The following is an 18,410-nucleotide window of genomic DNA, read 5'->3' on the forward strand; positions in this document are numbered from 1 at the left end:
GTGTATAGGCTCGAAGGGACCCTGTGTCTGGGATGACTTTCCCTATCTTCTTAAGCCATTATGAGATTCTGTTGGCCTGTATGGTAGCACAATTCTGGAAGCCCCTGCCCTTGACCTAGGAGGCAATAAGTCCAGAATTATCAGTATAGTTTGCACTGTAGTGGGGAGGGTGCTCCTCATACTTACTCTGTACTAACCTTGCAGATCTGGGGGCTTCCAGAGAAGGAGCAGGAGGTTGGGAAGCATCCCTTATTCTGGTGTTTCATCCAGCCCAAAGGACTTTAATTTTCATTTTAAAATTAATAGAGTAAAATTGATTTGGGGGGTATAGTTCTGTGAACTTTAATCCCTGTGTAAATACACGTAGCAACTACCACAATCAAGATACAGAACTTTTCCATCACCCCTAAAATCTCCCAGGGCTATCCCTTTGTAGTCATATCCAATCTTTGGTAACTACTGATCTGTTCTGTCACTACAGTTTTATTGTTTGGAGAATGTCATGTAACTGGAATCATACAGTATGTAACCTCCTGAGACTGACTTCTTTCATTCAGCATAATCTCTTTGAGATAACTTCCAAGTTTTGTATCAGTAGTTCATTCCTTTTTATTTATTAAAAAAAATTTACTTTTTCAACTAATTCACCTATAATTTTTTTTGTAGCAACACTATATCACACATGAGCTACGTATTTTCCTTTTTATTTGTGAGCGGTATTCTGTTACGTGGATGGACCGTTTGTTTAATCCGTTCACCTTGTGAAAAGATATTTGTGTTGTTTCTAATTTTGGTGATTGTAGAGCTGACAAATATTCATGTATAGATTTTGGTGGTTTTTATTTGTCTGAGGTATTCCTGAGTTATATAGTAAGCATATGTTTAACTTTATAAGAAGCTGCCCCCCAGTTTTCCCAAGTGGCTGTGCTGTTTTACATTCTTTCATCAGTGTATGAGAGGTCCGATTGCTCTGAATCCTTGCCAGTGCTTTGTACTGTGAGTATTTTAAAAATTTTTAGCTATTCTAATATGTATGTAGTGAGATCTCCTTGTGGCTTTTTTTTTTTTTTGTCTTTTTTCGTGACCGGTAAGGGGATCGGAACCCTTGGTGACACCCGCACCGCACTCAGCCAGTGAGCCCACCGGCCAGGCGGGAGCGCTGCTGTGCTCCCAGTGCCACACTCTCCCGAGTGCGCCACGGGGTCGGCTCCTCCTTGTGGTTTTAATTTGTATTTCCCTAACAGCTAAGGTTGCTGAACATCTTTTCATGGGAGGCCATTATTCCAGACTTGGGGGAATAGCCTGTTGTGTTAGGGAGCTGTGATCAGGTCTGAACATGTTTTTTTATTTATTTATTTATTTTTTATTTATTTTTTATTTTTTTATTTTTTTTTTAAAATTTTATTTTGTCGATATACATTGTAGCTGATTAATGCTCCCCATCACCAAAACCTCCCTCCCTTCTCCCTCCCCCCTCCCCCCCAACAATGTCCTTTCTGTTTGTTTGTTGTATCAACTTCAAATAATTGTGGTTGTTATATCTTCTTCCCCCCCTCCCCGGTTTGTGTGTGTGTGTGTGTGTGTATGTGTGTGTGTGAATTTATATATTAATTTTTAGCTCCCACCAATAAGTGAGAACATGTGGTATTTCTCTTTCTGTGCCTGACTTGTTTCACTTAATATAATTCTCTCAAGGTCCATCCATGTTGTTGCAAATGGCAGTATTTCATTCGTTTTTATAGCTGAGTAGTATTCCATTGTGTAGATGTACCACATTTTCCGTATCCACTCATCTGATGATGGGCATTTGGGCTGGTTCCAACTCTTGGCTATTGTAAAGAGTGCTGCGATGAACATTGGGGAACCGGTATAGCTTCGACTTGATGATTTCCATTCCTCTGGGTATATTCCCAGCAGTGGGATGGCTGGGTCGTATGGTAGATCTATTTGCAATTGTTTAAGGAACCTCCATACCATTTTCCATAGAGGCTGCACCATTTTGCAGTCCCACCAACAATGTATGAGAGTTCCTTTTTCTCCGCAGCCTCGCCAGCATTTATCGTTCATAGTCTTTTGGATTTTAGCCATCCTAACTGGGGTTAGATGGTATCTCAATGTGGTTTTGATTTGCATTTCCCGGATGCTGAGTGATGTTGAGCATTTTTTCATATGTCTGTTGGCCATTTGGATATCTTCCTTAGAGAAATGCCTACTTAGCTCTTTTGCCCATTTTTTAATTGGGTTGCTTGTTTTCTTCTTGTAAAGTTGTTTGAGTTCCTTATATATTCTGGATATTAATCCTTTGTCAGATGTATATTTTGCAAATATTTTCTCCCACTCTGTTGGTTGTCTTTTAACTCTTTTAATTGTTTCTTTTGCTGTGCAGAAGCTTTTTAGTTTGATATAATCCCATTTGTTTATTTTTCCTTTGGTTGCCCGTGCTTTTGGGGTCGTATTCATGAAGTCTGTGCCCAGTCCTATTTCCTGAAGTGTTTCCCCTATGTTTTCTTTAAGAAGTTTTATTGTCTCAGGGTGTATATTTAAATCCTTAATCCATTTTGAGTTGATTTTAGTATACGGTGAGAGGTATGGATCTAGTTTCATTCTCCTGCATATCGATATCCAGTTATCCCAACACCACTTGCTGAAGAGGCAGTCCCTTCCCCAGTGAATAGGCTTGGTGCCTTTGTCAAAGATCAGATGGCAGTAAGTGTGTGGGTTGATTTCTGGATTCTCTATTCTATTCCATTGGTCCGTGTGTCTGTTTTTATGCCAGTACCATACTGTTTTGGTTATTATAGCTTTGTAGTATAGCTTAAAGTCAGGTAGTGTTATGCCTCCAGCTTTATTTTTTTTGCTGAGCATTGCTTTGGCTATTCGTGGTCTTTTATTGTTCCATATAAATGTCTGAATAGTTTTTTCCATTTCTGAGAAAAATGTCTTTGGAATTTTGATGGGGATTGCATTGAATTTGTATATCACTTTGGGTAGTATGGACATTTTCACTATGTTGATTCTTCCAATCCAAGAGCATGGAATATCTTTCCATCTTCTTGTATCCTCTCTAATTTCTCTCAGCAGTGGTTTGTAGTTCTCATTATAGAGATTTTTCACCTCCTTGGTTAACTCAATTCCTAAGTATTTTATTTTTTTGGTGGCTATTGTAAATGGGCAGGCTTTCTTGATTTCTCGTTCTGCATGTTCACTATTGGAGAAAAGAAATGCTACTGATTTTTGTGTGTTGATTTTGTATCCTGCTACTGTGCTGAAATCATTGATCAATTCCAACAGTTTTTTTGTAGAGGTTTTAGGCTGTTCGATATATAGGATCATGTCATCTGCAAACAGGGACAGTTTGACTTCATCTTTTCCAATCTGGATGCCCTTTATTTCCTTCTCTTCTCTGATTGCTCTGGCTAGTACTTCCAACACTATGTTGAATAGGAGTGGTGAGAGTGGGCATCCTTGTCTAGTGCCTGTTTGAACATGTTTTAATAAGCCCTGAGTTCTGTATAATCCCAGGTCATGAAGATTTTCTCTTATCTTTCTTCTATTAGTATTAAAGTTTTATATTTAAACATATGATGTATTTTTGAATTAATTTTTACATAAGGTGTGAGGTTTATTTCAATCTTCATTTGTTTGCTTGGTCTGGTCATGTCTCACTCTTAGTAGCTCACATCACAGATTGTTCCTTCATGGGAAAAGAATCCCAGGATCGGCCTGTGTCAGAGATCTGTCTGGTGATTTTGCAGTGCTTAGTGGGGGTTCCTTCCCCTGTCTTCATTCTCCCTTCTGAATAGTCACTTTACTCTGCTTTAGGTCCGTGTTCAAACCTCATCTGCCTCCCGAGGCCCCTCCCATGCATTCCAGTCTGTAGGCGATGGTCTCATTTCTGCACTGTGGAGGTCACATTGGTTGTACTTGGTAATAGCACATGAAATTTGTCCCACTGCCTGTTTTTATAAATAAAGCTTCATGAAAGCATAGCCACACTCATTTACCTATGTGTTGTCTACGGCTGTGTCATGCTACAGCGGCAGAGTTGCTGTGGTTGCAACAGAGGCCATATGGTCCTCAAAAGATAAAAGACTCACCATATTGCCATTCACAGAAAATTTCTGCTGACCCCTAGAGTTAGGACTGGTACTGGGGATGAGTTGGGATAGGGTACTTTGCTGTGGTTAAAACTGAGTCTCTTTGAGAACAGAGGATATTGGTGCTTTTCCTACATAAACCATCCTGGTTATCTTTTCACTCAGGCTCATTTATTGTCATAGGACTTTGGTGCAGCTTGGTGTAACGTAGTGGATGGGCTGAAAGGGAAGATGAGATGGAATGGAGATTATGTGGTGCATCAGAGTCAGCCCCCCAGGAGGGACAGGGAGACACAGAGAATTAGGGATGATGTGATGACCAGAGTTGACCTCCTACCCTTCCTTGCCTCTTGGTAGCTGTGGTTTGCTATGCCTTACTCTACTTTAATGGTCCTCAGCTTTAACTGCACGTTAGAATTACCTAGGGAGCTTTACAAAAAAGACCCTAGCATCCAGGCTATGCTCCACAAGCAATTAAATCAAAATTTCTGGGGGTGGGATCCAGACACCATTATTTAAGTTCCCTGAGTGGTTCCAGTGTACAGACCAGGTTGAGAACCATTGTTTCACTTTATAATCCCTTAGATCCCGAGGAAATATTGCCACCTACTGACTGTAGTTAATTATTATGCTTTGAAAAATGGCAGTAACTCTTCAGATTCCCTTCCCTTATGGGAGCTTGTGTTCTGGATACTGTTGGTTTTTTGTTTTGTTTTGTTTTTTATCATTTACATATAAGAGTTGTATATTAGAGTTGTGTCATTTGTATATTAGAGTTTGATTTTTGGCCATCTCAAGGTAGTTGTTCCTGAGAAACACCTTGTGTCTCAATTTTTAGGTAACTCAGAACATTGATGTATATAATTGGTAGGAATCATAGAATGTTAGCCCTGAAAAAATCCTAGGAGATCATTAGTTCAAACAACTAACATCTCCAAAGACCTTCCGGATTTATGTATTCTAGTTCTAGAGCCTTGCTACTCAAAGTGTGGTCCATGGACCAGTAGTGTCAGTATCACTTGGGACCTTGTTAGAAATGAAGAATCCTTGGCCTTCCCCAGACCTGCAGAATCTGTAATTTAACAAGATCCCCAGGTGATTCATATGGACCTTGAAGTTTAAGAAGCACTGCTTTAGAAAATCATATAAGTGGAAGCTTCTGGGAATAGATTTCAGTTTCATTGTAAGAAACTGCTTTTTAAACAGAGCTGCCAATATTCCATTAGAGGCTGAATGATTGCTTGAGATAAGACTTACTTCTAAGACCCCTCTAAATTCTGATTTTATTATTTTCCTCCTTCTCAATAGTTTCTTCAGTGTCTTCCAAGAATTAACTTTTTCATCATATTTCCATTATACCGTGAATATTCACTGGGGCCATCAGTTCTGCCTGTGGTTTCTCCTTTCCCCCTTCCCCTGCCCTTAGACCTGGAACTCTTATGACCCTTAGAGATGAATGTGAACATAGGTTTTCCACATCTACTCTTTTATCTTTTTCTCATCGTGCCGACAGGTCTAAGCTAACCCTAAGCTTAGCGGGGGAGGTTCAGTGATTTGAGGACTTTGGAGAGGTTAGGAAAAGGAGTCCCACATAATCTCTTAATTCTCTCCTAACTCCTATTCCCTAGTTTTCTGGTTCAAGGTAGACTTTTTCAGTATATAATGCATCCTTTGTGCTCACCTGTCCTGTCATCGTTGAAAGCATTGATACTTTTTCCAGGTGTGAGATTTAGAGACCACTTTGTTATCCTGCTTCTCAGTCTGTACAGTGATTTCATCTGGACATTTTCTTTGTTCTTATAACCAAATGCTTAATATATGTTCCTGGTCTTTCCTAGATTTCTCATTTCCAGTGTCTCTCCTTTCTGAATCATCAGTGCTGGTGCTGAGATTATATTCAACATCTGCCCCTCTATTTTTCACTCTTTTTAAAACCCTTAAGCATGTAACTCCCTCCTGCTTTCTATGTAAAACTCTAGTAATTTATCTTCCATTTCAGAACCCTTCTCCATCTCTTGCATCCTTTCTTCCTTCCATTTCTTTCCCTTGCTTTTGGGATTGACCTGGCCTCCCCAAACCCCTTCATTTCCTTGTTACTGAACCTTTTCTCCTACCTTTCTTAGGTGTGCCTGCCTGCCCATTGGCTTTTATTCTTTCTACAGTGCTTATACACAGTCATCCTTTGGTATCTTTGAAGAATTGGTTTTAGGACCCCCTTGAGGTACCAAAATCCACAGATGCTCAAGTCCCTGATATAAAATGGTGTAGTACTTGCACCTTATCTATACACATCCTCCCAGATACTTTAAATCATCTCTAGATTACTTATAATACCTATATAGGAATGGCCGGTGCACTCACTGGCTGAGTGCCGGTCACGAAAAAGACAAAAAAAAAAAAAAATAAAGACAATTGCTTTAAAAAAAATAAAAATAAAAAAAAAAATAAAAATAGTACATATATGATCAAGACACATTTAATCTAAGGCAATTCTTGATGCAAGTGAAAATATGTAATAATCCTTGTAATATGTTTTTATGGGCCAAAGTAGTGTTTCTGAATAGTGTAATCTATACTACTTCTTACATTTAAGGGAAAAAAAAAAAGCCTTTTTTTTTTTTTGGCTGTACCAAACTTTTGGATGTGCCCTAGACCTGCTGAACGAACATCTCTGAGGGCTGGGTCTGGGATTCTGCCTTTTTTTTTTTTTTTTTAAATCAGGTATCCCAAATGGTATTTAGAATTTGAACTTTAGATCTCCTTGTTTTATGGAGCTGGGCTATACTTCAATTCTGTACTTCACAATATTAGCACAATGACAATGAATAGTTCTTTAAAAATTAGCTTATCTGGTTCCTTTTAAGCATTTTACAGATAATAGAGATTTTATTTATACCTAATTTTCAGTAATATGTCTCTTACTAAAATATGTTATACTGGGAATGAGGTGAGTACATAGATAAATAAATTTCTCTACCCAGCCTCTCTGAGAATCCTCAGAGGTATTCTAGAATTAGGATTCAGTACCAACGTTGGTCTTGGTCTTGCTGACATTTATGAGATTTCATATAAATGAACAATACAAGTCACTGTCTCTGTTAGGGACTGCTATGGCTCTTGGGCGCCCTGTCCCCCAGATTCTGGTTCCATAGGCACAGGAGCTGGAACTTAGGGAAGCTGGGTAGCCCAGAGAACAGAAGTTCATCTACACGACCATCCTCCAACTCATTATTCCTAACTGTACTGCAAAATGATTGCAAACAGCCTTGACCAATAATGGCAGCTTTAAACTATTTCATTTAAAGAAGTATGTGTCAAGCATAGATAAGGTGCTCAGCACTGTGCCGTGGAGTATGGACCATTTAAAGAAGATCAGATCTTTCAAAAGTTCTTGTACTGTGGAATGCAATCCAAGTTTTAATAATGTAAGTTGTTAATTAATTAACTTCTGGAATGCTTACTTTACCTTTATATATAGCATCATCTTTTCTTGGGCACTGTCAGCTGTGTTCATTAATTTATTTGACATTTATTTATCACCCTTCCATGTCTTGGTTCTATTTTCTTGGGCCCAATTGTGCATAAGTCATATTTCTTGCTCTCAAGGAGGGCATGGGCTACTGGGAAATAAATAAACAACCAGTCTACCGTGAGTGATAAGAGGCTGGCAAATTGCTACAGCAGCCAAGTCCATGGAGCAACTCCGTGGGAGGATACGGGAAGGAGGAGTTGACCTGGACGACTTCATTATGGCGAAGTCTGAGTGGATAATTCAAGAGTAAGCAGGAGTTCAGCAGACAGATGGTGTGGGTGGGCACTCTGACATAGGGGATATCAAATGCAATTACATGGAAGTCCAGAAAAGGTGACATGTTTATTTAACTTGCATGTGGGGGAGTTACAGAAATATCCTTTTGCAAGCAGAATTAAAGTGGACTTGCTGTGAGAAGAAATGTTTGGTTTACTATGGCTGTGTTTTCTGATTTTGTAGCTTTTTATTGTGGTAAAATACACATAACATAAAATTTACCATTTAACCATTTTTAAGCATATAGTCCTGTGGCATTAACTACATTCGTGTTTTCATACAACAGTCACTGCCATCTATCTCCAGAACTTTTTTACCTTGCTAAATTTAAACTCTGTAACCTTTAAACACTAACTCCCCGTTACCACCTGCCCTCAGCCCCTGGCAACCACCATACTACTATCTGTCTGTGAATTTGACAACATGCCTCATTCAAGTGGAATCATAAAGTATTTGTATTTTTGTAACAGGCTTATTTCAGTTAGCATAATGTCCTCAAGGTTTATCCATGTTGTAGCATGTGTCAGAATTTCTTCCCTTTTTAAGGCTGAATACTATTCCATTGTATGTGTATGCCACATTTGTGTATCCATTCATCCATTGATGGAGGGTTGCTTCTACCTTTTGGCTATTGTGAATAATGCTGCTATGAACATGGGTGTACTCGAATTTTGTATCTCCCTACTTAAGTTATTAAATTCTCAAATAAGTGCGAGAGGACTTCTTGTAAGTCCTTTATAAGGCAGTCCCTTTGGTCAAGGTGCTTACAGTTTTGTTGTGGAGATGTACTCACACTCACAAAACCAAGACTCCAGGCAGAATATTAAAATGCCCAGCGGCACTGTCAGAATTCGCTTTTAAATTTCCTGTGATTATTTGCAGGAAGCAAAGCCACAGGGCTCCTTCTAGACAGGTAGTGAACTCAGCCGAATATAAGCTGAGGACTTGAGAAATCTAAGCATCACTATGTGCCTTTGCAAACTGAATCTTCTCCTCTTGGTGAAGTTGCCTCTGAGCACCTTGACTAATAAGCAGGTCTTCACTCACATCTGTGAGCATTGTGGGGACAGTGGGAAGGAGCTGGGCAAAATGAATTTTATGGCTAAGAACACAAGGGAACCTTCTTTCTATGAAGCAGATGAGAGAATGTATCACTAGCCAAATTATTTGTACCCAAGGTGGCTCAGGAACCAAGGATCCTGTGTGTGGGGGATATATATATATATATATATATATATATATATATATATATGTTGGTCGAGAATCAGCTGTTGTCAAACATCCAACAATTCTTCAGGGAACTACACATTGTAGTGAAAATAGACTGTTAAGTGTGTGGGAGCATCTGATAGCCTCAAGCCCAGGGCTGGGCTGGTCCCTTCATTAGGTGCCCATCTCAGCTGTTTCACCCACTCTGCTGTTGCAGACTTTCTGCTTCCACTGCCTGGATTCCCAGGGACAGGGACGCACAGGGTTAGGAGGTAGTTCTGGGTTCCAACTTCTAGCCAATGTTCTTACTCATGTCCTTTGTTGAGTGTTTACTCCTGGCTCCTGCTGGGTCCTCTACCCAGCTTCCTATTCCTGGGCCTTACTCATTGGCACAGTACATTAAGTTCTAGGACCACTATTCCAATACAAGGTCCCAAGGCTCTGTTTGTGAACTCCAAACGCTTTCCCTTGGTCTTTCTTGTCTGCGTTGATGTTCCAGGACTTGTTTTGTTTTGTTTCCTAAAAGGTCAGATCCTGTAGGGCTTCATCTGTCCTTGCTGGTGGGGCTCTGGCTAGCAAAGCAAATGTACCAGATCAGCTTGGCCATTCTGGGGGAAGGGCCAGGTCTGTTGGCACACACTCTAGGGCTGGCATGGGCTTTGTGGGAGGCTGGCCTTAGCCACAGACGGTGGCACCATCAGTCCTTTTTGTTCTTCAGCCCCTGGCAAAGCCTGAGCAGATTAGATTCCTGTCCTGCAGAACACAGATGCTTCCTCCTGAGCCCAGCTGCCCAGACAGTGCTCCACCTTGGAGCAGCACAGTCTGGGAAAAAGGACCTGTCCCTGAGAACCCCTCTTGTTTCTGTTCTCCTGGTTACTCCATTGTCTCCCCTCTGTCCAAATCCATTTTCTGTCTTCCCAATGAGCACAATAACATGGTTGTCCAAGTGAAGTGTAATTGACATATAAACAAATGGCTTAATGATAATAAATATTTAAGCATTTTCAGATACTTCATTTCCTTTAGTTTCCCTAGTTTCCAAACAGAACTGCAATTAAATTCTAATTCTCCAGTTGAAAATGGTTTGGGACATCTGACCAGCAGACAGGTGGAGTAAATAAAGATTGTGTCTAACCTAAGCCCTTAGAAACAACACTCAGATAGTACTGGTAGCTGTTATTAACAGGACCTGGAGGCCTATTTCTGCTTTTCTTGCCCGTTTTCATTTTGAAGCATTCTACCAGCTGTTGTAAGGAGCACCTGTGTTGTCACTATCATTGAGATCCTGGGAGAAATCATTTGGTCATGCTTTTCTGTGTAGTCACTGCCCATAGACCCTGTAAGAGCCATCTGGGAGTATGTGCATGGTGGTCAAATTAGAGGCTGTTTTCCAGTTCCAAAGAGAAAGTTTAGTTGTATTTTGAGTTCTTATGATGAAGGTATTAAAAGACATGGCCAAGCTTGTCAAGACACTAACTATAGAAATAGTTAAGGTTTCAGACACACAAGCAAGGAGCTGGCTGGGTGCCTCTTGGCCAAGCTTGAGGGAAGGATCTTGATTAAATAAAAGTCTCAAGAGAAAGAGGGAAACCAACAGGGGCATGGATCAAACGAGAGAGAGAGATGGTCAACTACAAGAGTCTTCTGGAAGTAGAAGGCATTTAAAGGTCTGGCTTAGAGCCGGCCCTCTGGCTCACTTGGGATGCGATCCCCTTACCGGTCAAAAAAAAAAAAAAAAGTTCTGGCTTAGCATGCAATATGTTCTCTAAAACTAGGGCTGGTGAGAACAACATAGTTCCTCGCAGGGGTAGGTAGTTGGTATTCATTTTGACTGTGTTGCTAGAAAAGAGAAAGAAGGAAGTATGTGGAGCTTGTGAAAGTGACATACTGGAAGAGACCAAAGACAATCAAATAGTTGAGGACTGACCTGTCTAGATAAGGTTTTGTCATCCTCTGGGTGTTTTTAGGACTCTTATGCTCTTAACTTTCACCTGAGTTCATCAAAACACACCTTCTGTACTCCTTTGGCTGACAGGAGCAGACCTGATTTTAGTGATTTGTTCAAAGGGAGGTGTAGCTGGAAAGTTGTGTTTATTAAAGTCCACGTGAGTGAAGGTAAATGCAGGTGTGGTCAGGAAACATAGCTGGTTCCTCTCTCCCAGTAGGCACAAGACCAGAGCCAGCCAACTTGCAGATTGTCATGCCAGTTCTCCCACCCTGAGGTCATTTCAGTTCATCTAGCACTGCAGCTAAGCAGAATGCTGCAGTCCTGGGACATACTGCAAGTTGGAGCTGTGTCCCCAAGTGCATGCCAATCAGACAAATTCTAGACTTCACCGGTTTGTGGCTGCTGGCCTAAAGAGGCATTTGTTACGTGTCTGAGCCAGACTGCAGTACAAAGAATTTTCCTCTTCCTCCTCTTCCTGTCAGATGCGCCCCGCCTCCCCTCCTTTACTCATAATTGGCTTTAGAGTCCTAGGCTGAAGCAGACTCTGAGGCTATAGTTTTCTTTTCTCTCTCCTGTGTGTTTGCTGCTCTGGTTTGCTCTCCTTCCAGGCCCCCTTGATAAAAAGGAGAGCTGTTGGAAGTGATTGGAGGTGGGGGAACTGACCCCAGACTTGAGAGTGATGTAGGTTGCCCTCACTTGGAGACTCAAATCAGCTGTGATCCAGAGCCTTCCCTGACAATATAAAGATATTTCACCTCAGCGAGGTCATGTTCTTGTCCATAAAAAGCAGACGGCCAAGGGGCATCAACACTAACTCTATACTACACAATAAGATCACTGAGATTTTAGTGGAAGGGATAGACTTTAGACAGTATGGGAAGCTCTAAGTTGAATTATTAACATTAGAGTATTAAAAGGCATGGCCAAGAGAAGATTCTGGATTTCCAATGAGATTTTCAAAGTAGACTATGTATTCATCTCATTAGGATAGATTATGTTCATTCCTATCAACACACTAGCTGTAGAGATAATTAGATTTTAGATGCACATGCAAGGAGCTGGGTACCTTTAAGCAGGCTTGAATGGTAGCATGGTGGGAGGTCTTGAGTATGAAAGGTCCCAGAGAAGAGGGGCCGTAGGTTGGCTCTGGGTCCTGTGTTACTTATTTTCTAATCTGTAGCCCAGATGTTTGATTAGAGAGCTTGCCAGGTCGGTTTGCTAGGTAGTAAGATGGGGTTCAGATGAAAATGGTTTAAAAAAAACTGGAGAAGTGCTCAGAATGAAGTTTGCTGGGGAAAATGTAGAATTATACGCCAGTTATGAATAGCTACACAAGCACAGGAAGTGGCTGTGAATGAGCAAATGTTACAGAAAGATCTGGGATTTAGGCTGAGGTGAATATCCATCAGCAGTGTGGGGCTGTGGTTAGAGCAGCTCTGTTCAGGACTGCAAAGTGGAGTTTAAAATGAAGGGGTTGTGAGGCAGTGCCCCTTCTTATAGCTGTCATAGGTAAGATCTTTTCTAGAATAATCTCTACCCCCAAATCTTCAGACTAAAAGGACTGTGGGTAGACTTGGAGACTGACTCACAGGTAAAGGAATTTGGGAATTGAATTCGTAGGGAATAACTTGGAACTCACAATTGTCTTTTAGTGTGCAAAACCTCCTGATACAAAGACTGGCGCCAGCTCTTCTTACTCTTCATTGAAGATGGAATGGCGTTTCAGCAGCATTTGGTTAGACACAGGAATACTTGCCTGCCAGTGGAAGTCATGAAATGGTAGAACGAGTTAGTGAGGGAAGTTTCTGATTTTTTGATGAGATTTTCAAAGTAGGCTGTGTTCTCATCTCGTTAGGATAGATTAGGTGTATTCCTATGGTCCAACCTGATGGCTGAGTGGTAGAATTGATAGCCACTTAGTGTCCTTGTTCTAACCCAGAGATTGCCTGGGCCCCTGCCTGCAGACATCTGCCTGCTTTTCCATCCCGAGGTGCTCCATGTCCCCAGGAACAGCACCAGCTCCCCACACCTGTCCGTCGCCCTCTGTGTCATGCCCTGGGCTAGCTGGGGCTGTAGAGATGCACTGATTGGATTACATTTCTTTGTTCTCCTCTCCTTTACAGTATGAGTTTAAAGCCAAGAACATCAAGAAGAAGAAAGTGAGCATTATGGTTTCAGTGGATGGAGTGAAAGTGATTCTGAAGAAGAAGAAAAAGGTAAGAGGCTCTGAACCAGAAACGCGGGAGAAAGGGAAGCCGGGAAGGCAGGCAAGGGGTACCTTTCCCTTCCAGCTCACTCTCTGGACAGAATCTCTCCCTTACCTGGCGAGCTCTTCTGCTGTGACAAGCAACAGTGTTGAGAGGCTGCAGCAGAGCAGAGAATGAGGCAGGGCCTGTGGCCTAGTCAGCTGCCTTGCTGCATCAGTCCTGGTATCCCACAGGTGACGGGCGTCAACTCCTGCCATCCTTGCGTTCAAACCCCTCTCCCATTTTTATACTTTTACCTTTGAGTCTTGATCTTGGGAATTATTTCTAATTTAAATGATAATGAGTAACAGGGTTCGGTGGGGGAGTGGATGAGAGGAGGCTGCCTTGGCAGCTGTCCCCTTCTGCTGCTGGAGCAAGCCTCAGTTCCACCCCAGGTGCCACACAGCCCCGTTGTGCATCCTGTGTCCTCCTATTACAGCCCATATTTAAATAGTCCTTAAGACCCAGCCACTGCTGCTGCTCAGTGTGCGGGAAGGTGGAGTACGGCTAAGGTGGGAGGAAGAGGAGGGAGGGGTTGATGCACACAGTCAGCGTTGCTCTGGGTCGGGGTGAGACACGCAAGTGCGCCTGTGTTGTTTAAACACTTGTCCGTTTTGTGTTAGTTGTCTGTGTTGTGGGAGAGTAACATCAACCCCTTGGAAATACTAGATTCATAAGGGGCAGGGGATGTGTGTTTTCAAAAAGAAATGGAAAAGAGCCTGGTTAATGGAGGATATGTGAGGAGAGGTTTTTGTTTTTGTTTTTGTTTTCCTGGACTTGGCTAATGCCTTTGTTTTTATAAAATTTATTATTACACTTATTGACGGTAGTACCATAGCATAGTACTGCTTCGACTGCTTGGGCTTCCTTTGGTTCCAAACCTAAGTTGCTTTTTATTCAAATGGGACTTAAGCAGACTTGAGTCTGGGGGTGTGAGGGGCAGAGGGTGGAGGTATGGAAGGCAAAGACAAGTGCACAGTGGTAGGCAACATAAACTTGGAGAATTGCATGACTGAGAGGGATCTTAAAGGGTAGCCGTCTCGTCAATCCAAGGGTATAAATCTTCTCTATAACATCCTCACAAAAGAGATTGTCCAATGTATGATAGGATACCTCTAGTGATGGGAAATTTACTACTTCTTGGGGCATCTCTGGACTGCTCTGGACAGTTACAAAAGTTTCCTGTATATTAAACCAAAACGTGTTCTCTCATGCTCCCTTAATATCTTTAAGAGTGGTTCTAGAAAGTGTTTTATGGCTGAGGTTGGAAGTATGTAGGAAAAAAACAGATATACTATTTATAAGGAACCAAATCTTTCAAAATTCAAAAGGGTGAGGAATCTGTAATAGCTTATTAAATATCTTTGACGCCGGCTGTGGGGACCGTGGGCCCATCTTGTTCTTACCCTGGGGCTATCTTTTCTGCTTCTCCCCCTACCTCACATACATGTATGCAGAGGTTGTCCATGGGACAGTCTTTAGTGTTGTCCTCTCAGGAGTTCCTGAGCAGGAGAGTTGCTGAAGTAAGCTGAGGCATATCAAGTCCCTGGGCCCCCGTTAAAGAAATTGTGGACAACAGCAATGTGAATTTGCGCAAGACATATCCTCAGAGAAGAAAATGGGCCAGTGCAACCCAAGCTCGTGACTCGGGGAGCCAGGCTGAATCCCAGTGTGGCTTTTGTCACACATGTCAGATTGCTTAGCACAGCCCTCCATGTGAGGAAACTGGTGGCTTGGTGCCCTCTTGTCCCGCCGATAGAAAGACTGTCGCTGGGAGGCACTTTCTGGGTTACAGGATGCTTTCACACTCATTGCCATCCATCCCCTCATCACCTTGTGGACATTTCTCTTGGTCAGCGTCCATGGCACCCAGTCACGTGGGGAAACAAGCTACACGGGTGACCTCCTCACAGGACTGCACCTCCCTCACTAGGGTCTGAGCTGTCAGCCTTTCAGAGCCAGACACTGAGCCTCACCAGATGCAAAGTTATGAACCTTAGGATGCTAACTCATACCGACAAGGTTCAGAAGAGGCTGATGTATAAGCTAGAACAGTGTCTTCATTTACTCTGAGACATAGAAATCTCCTGGACAAGGTACTCACATTAGCCTGGTGAGCACATTTTCTTTCTATTGGAGGCAAATGATGTGAGAAGGCAAATTATTAGCGGGTTGCTGGGTGAGCACACAAATGGAGCAAGTCAGCTAATTGTGTGGCAGGAAGATTTCCTGGCGTCAGGTGCTACAATACTTGGCTCCAGTGGATGTTCATACTGGCCTTGTTGGGCAGATGCTGTTGCAGGAGTCTGTTCGACAGACCCTGCCAGCATTTGGCTCTGTGGCTCTGTGGCTCTCTGGCTCCTATACTTCCATGCTGACATGCCCAGAATCTCCCCACCATTTCAATGCACATACACTTCTGACTGACATCATCTCTGTTAGGTTACATTTCAAGGCCTGCTGTCCTAGGGGCAGTTCTTTCCCTTTCAAGTAATTAAGTATCCTCTGATGTTGTCCATTATGGGGCGACATCGTAGTTTTGTCATTAGGAGACAATCTGATTTCCCATCTCACCGTCTCCCCCCTGTATCATGTGCCATGTGTGGTGGTATCCCCATCGTGCATGTGAGAAACTGAAGTCAGATCACACAACACGTAAGGTAAGGAGCAGTATGCTAAGGTAGCACCTGCGAGAGAAGCCGCCCCCTTCCACTAAGGCCACGAAAGCTAAGCTGAACTAGCGTCTTCCCGAGGGAGTCCTTGTGACCTTGTGACTCACTTTGAAACTCCATTTTTGGTAATTTCCAATGTATGTTCACCTTCCTGCTGGCCAGAGAAGAGGTGGTCTAGCGGGTCTTTTCTAGATCTGATTCTTCTGATGCCAGGTTTGGGAAAAGGGAACCTCCCATCTTGTTTCCTCCACCCACGCTTGGTGTCCATTTCAGGGCTGTGGCTGTGATTTGGATAATGCCTTTAATCACAGGGTTCATTTTACACTGCCTCTGACAGATGAATGCACATTAACAGCAATCAGGCTTTTTGTCATCTTGTTCCCATGTGACAGCCCTCTGGTGTCTGAGAGTGCTATCAACACACTCACACACACCCAGGTCTTTCACACACACACTTTTGTTCTTTCTCTTTGTAGAATTGATAGGGGGTGAGAATAGACATGCTATGGTGTAAATGCACAATTCTCTCCAAGGAAATAGAACAGCTGGCAAATCTCACTGATGGCCATCATGATTAGGTTAAGAACTGGAGCTCTTACCAGGTGTAGAAACAGCCATGGCTTATATTCTGCCGTAAGGCAGCAGTACTATGGACAGCCTGATGTTCTCTATTTATTAGTCAGGCACCAGTACCGGACTAGTTGGTAAAAATATTGACTAGTTCTCTCCTCCCACAAATAGTACGTTGACTTTCACTGAGTCAGTGTGACATTGTGGAAGGAGCCCTTGGTTGAGACAAGGAGACCTGAGTTCTAGTCCTGGCTCTCTACCCTTCCTGGCCGTGTGGCTCTGAGCAAGTTATTTTGCTTCTCTGAGCTTCACCTATAAAATGAAGAGTTGGATTAGGTGATCACTTTAATTTTTCCAGCTCAAATACTCTGCATCAGCTCTGGAACCATGCTTTTTGGTGCTTGTGTGTATATATAGATCACCTGTATGTATTCAGGTCTTTGAGAACCTCTTGTACTATGGAGAAAGCAGATCCCAGAGGCTGAGCAATTGCTGTGTCGTTGTCTCCCAATCTCTAGGGCAGGAAGGAACCCTCTGAGGTCAAACACCCCCTGAAGTAGCCACCAAGCCTCCTGTCTCTCCTTGGCCTGTCTACAGCTGGTGAATGGTGGTGTGCTTCCTTGCTGAGGAGGGCAGCATGTTTGCAAGGAGCCTGTGGCCTCCAGTGAACTTTTTAAGGGCAGGGGCCATCTTTGTAAGCCCAGCACTAACCAGGAAACCTGGCACATGCAGAGTGTTTTCAGTAATTGTGGCTGTTGGCTCACTGGATCAACGAACATTATTTGTGTGTGATAATGTCATTAAAGCAGAGAGAAATAAGTACTTAGTAACTGAGTAAAACGAAGTCTAATTTGTTGCTTTTGACTATCACATTCTCGTCCCTCTTTCTCCTCCTGTCAATCTGCCACTTAAAAAACAAGGATGAGAGCCTTTCTCAAGCATAGGAAGGCTTCAATAGAAATTGCTAATTTTGATAGTATTATTAGTTGGACTTGTTCAGGTGACTCAGATTTTCAGATGCATTATACTAGTGTAGGCTGTAGTCAAATATATTATAATTATTGCTCACTGAGATGTAAAAAACATCTTTTTGGTTATATTAACAACTGTCTAAAAATGCTGTCTTCTTGAACTGATGCCAGCAGATAATGAATCACAAATTCCTTATGAATCCTAGATTGAATTTGTGAAGTGAACCCAGCTACTAAGATAATTAGCTTTACTTTGTTATCTCTCAATCAGTACATTTTCTTCAACTCCCAACCAGGCCCAAGTAATTATCTTTTCTATGTATATAATAATGCTTATTTATTATAGTGCTGGATTCACACTATAGCATCATTTGCTAGGGAGTGGAATCTTGAATAAGAAAGATTAGTCTTGAACTTCATCCAAAGGATTTTTCTAATAAAAGAGCTAAAGGGCCTCAGTTTCATGTGGTTTCTCTTGTAAACCAGTAACTCTGTTGAGATCCCCTAAGGCAACATTCTAGAATGGCTTCATCATTCTCATTAACAAATATTTATTGTGTCTACCATGTTCAAAAAACTGTAGGTTACATTGGGGTATTAGATATGGATCCTTTCTAACAAAGTTATTTTTAATGACACTATATGCATTCATAGGTATATTATAGCTCTTATAAAATTGCATTATAGTTATTTATCTCTTTCCCCCACAGGTCATAAGCCTTTAAGGGGCAGGAACTGTGTCTTCTCCCAAATTTTATTCCATCCACTTAGGAAGATACAAGAACAGAGGGAGCAAACAGATAGAAGTAATTACCCACTAAGATGATAATGAGAACAGCTAATAATAATAGCTAGCACTGATATTGAGCACCTCCTGTTTTCCAGGCCT

The 18,410-nt window shown here is 42.0% G+C and overlaps 1 protein-coding gene across 2 annotated transcripts in view; it reads left to right on the forward strand.

Moving 5' to 3' along the window:
* Positions 1–18,410, forward strand: part of LOC134384812 (carboxyl-terminal PDZ ligand of neuronal nitric oxide synthase protein) — a 295,395-nt gene that overhangs the window by 188,214 nt on the left and 88,771 nt on the right. For both annotated transcript variants that reach the window (XM_063106589.1, XM_063106588.1), the window contains exon 3: positions 13,186–13,278. In XM_063106589.1, the coding sequence (XP_062962659.1) occupies positions 13,186–13,278 (93 nt within the window). The remainder of the gene's footprint in view (positions 1–13,185; positions 13,279–18,410) is intronic.

This window comes from Cynocephalus volans, chromosome 8 (assembly GCF_027409185.1).
Source record: "Cynocephalus volans isolate mCynVol1 chromosome 8, mCynVol1.pri, whole genome shotgun sequence".
Classification (NCBI taxonomy): domain Eukaryota; kingdom Metazoa; phylum Chordata; class Mammalia; order Dermoptera; family Cynocephalidae; genus Cynocephalus; species Cynocephalus volans.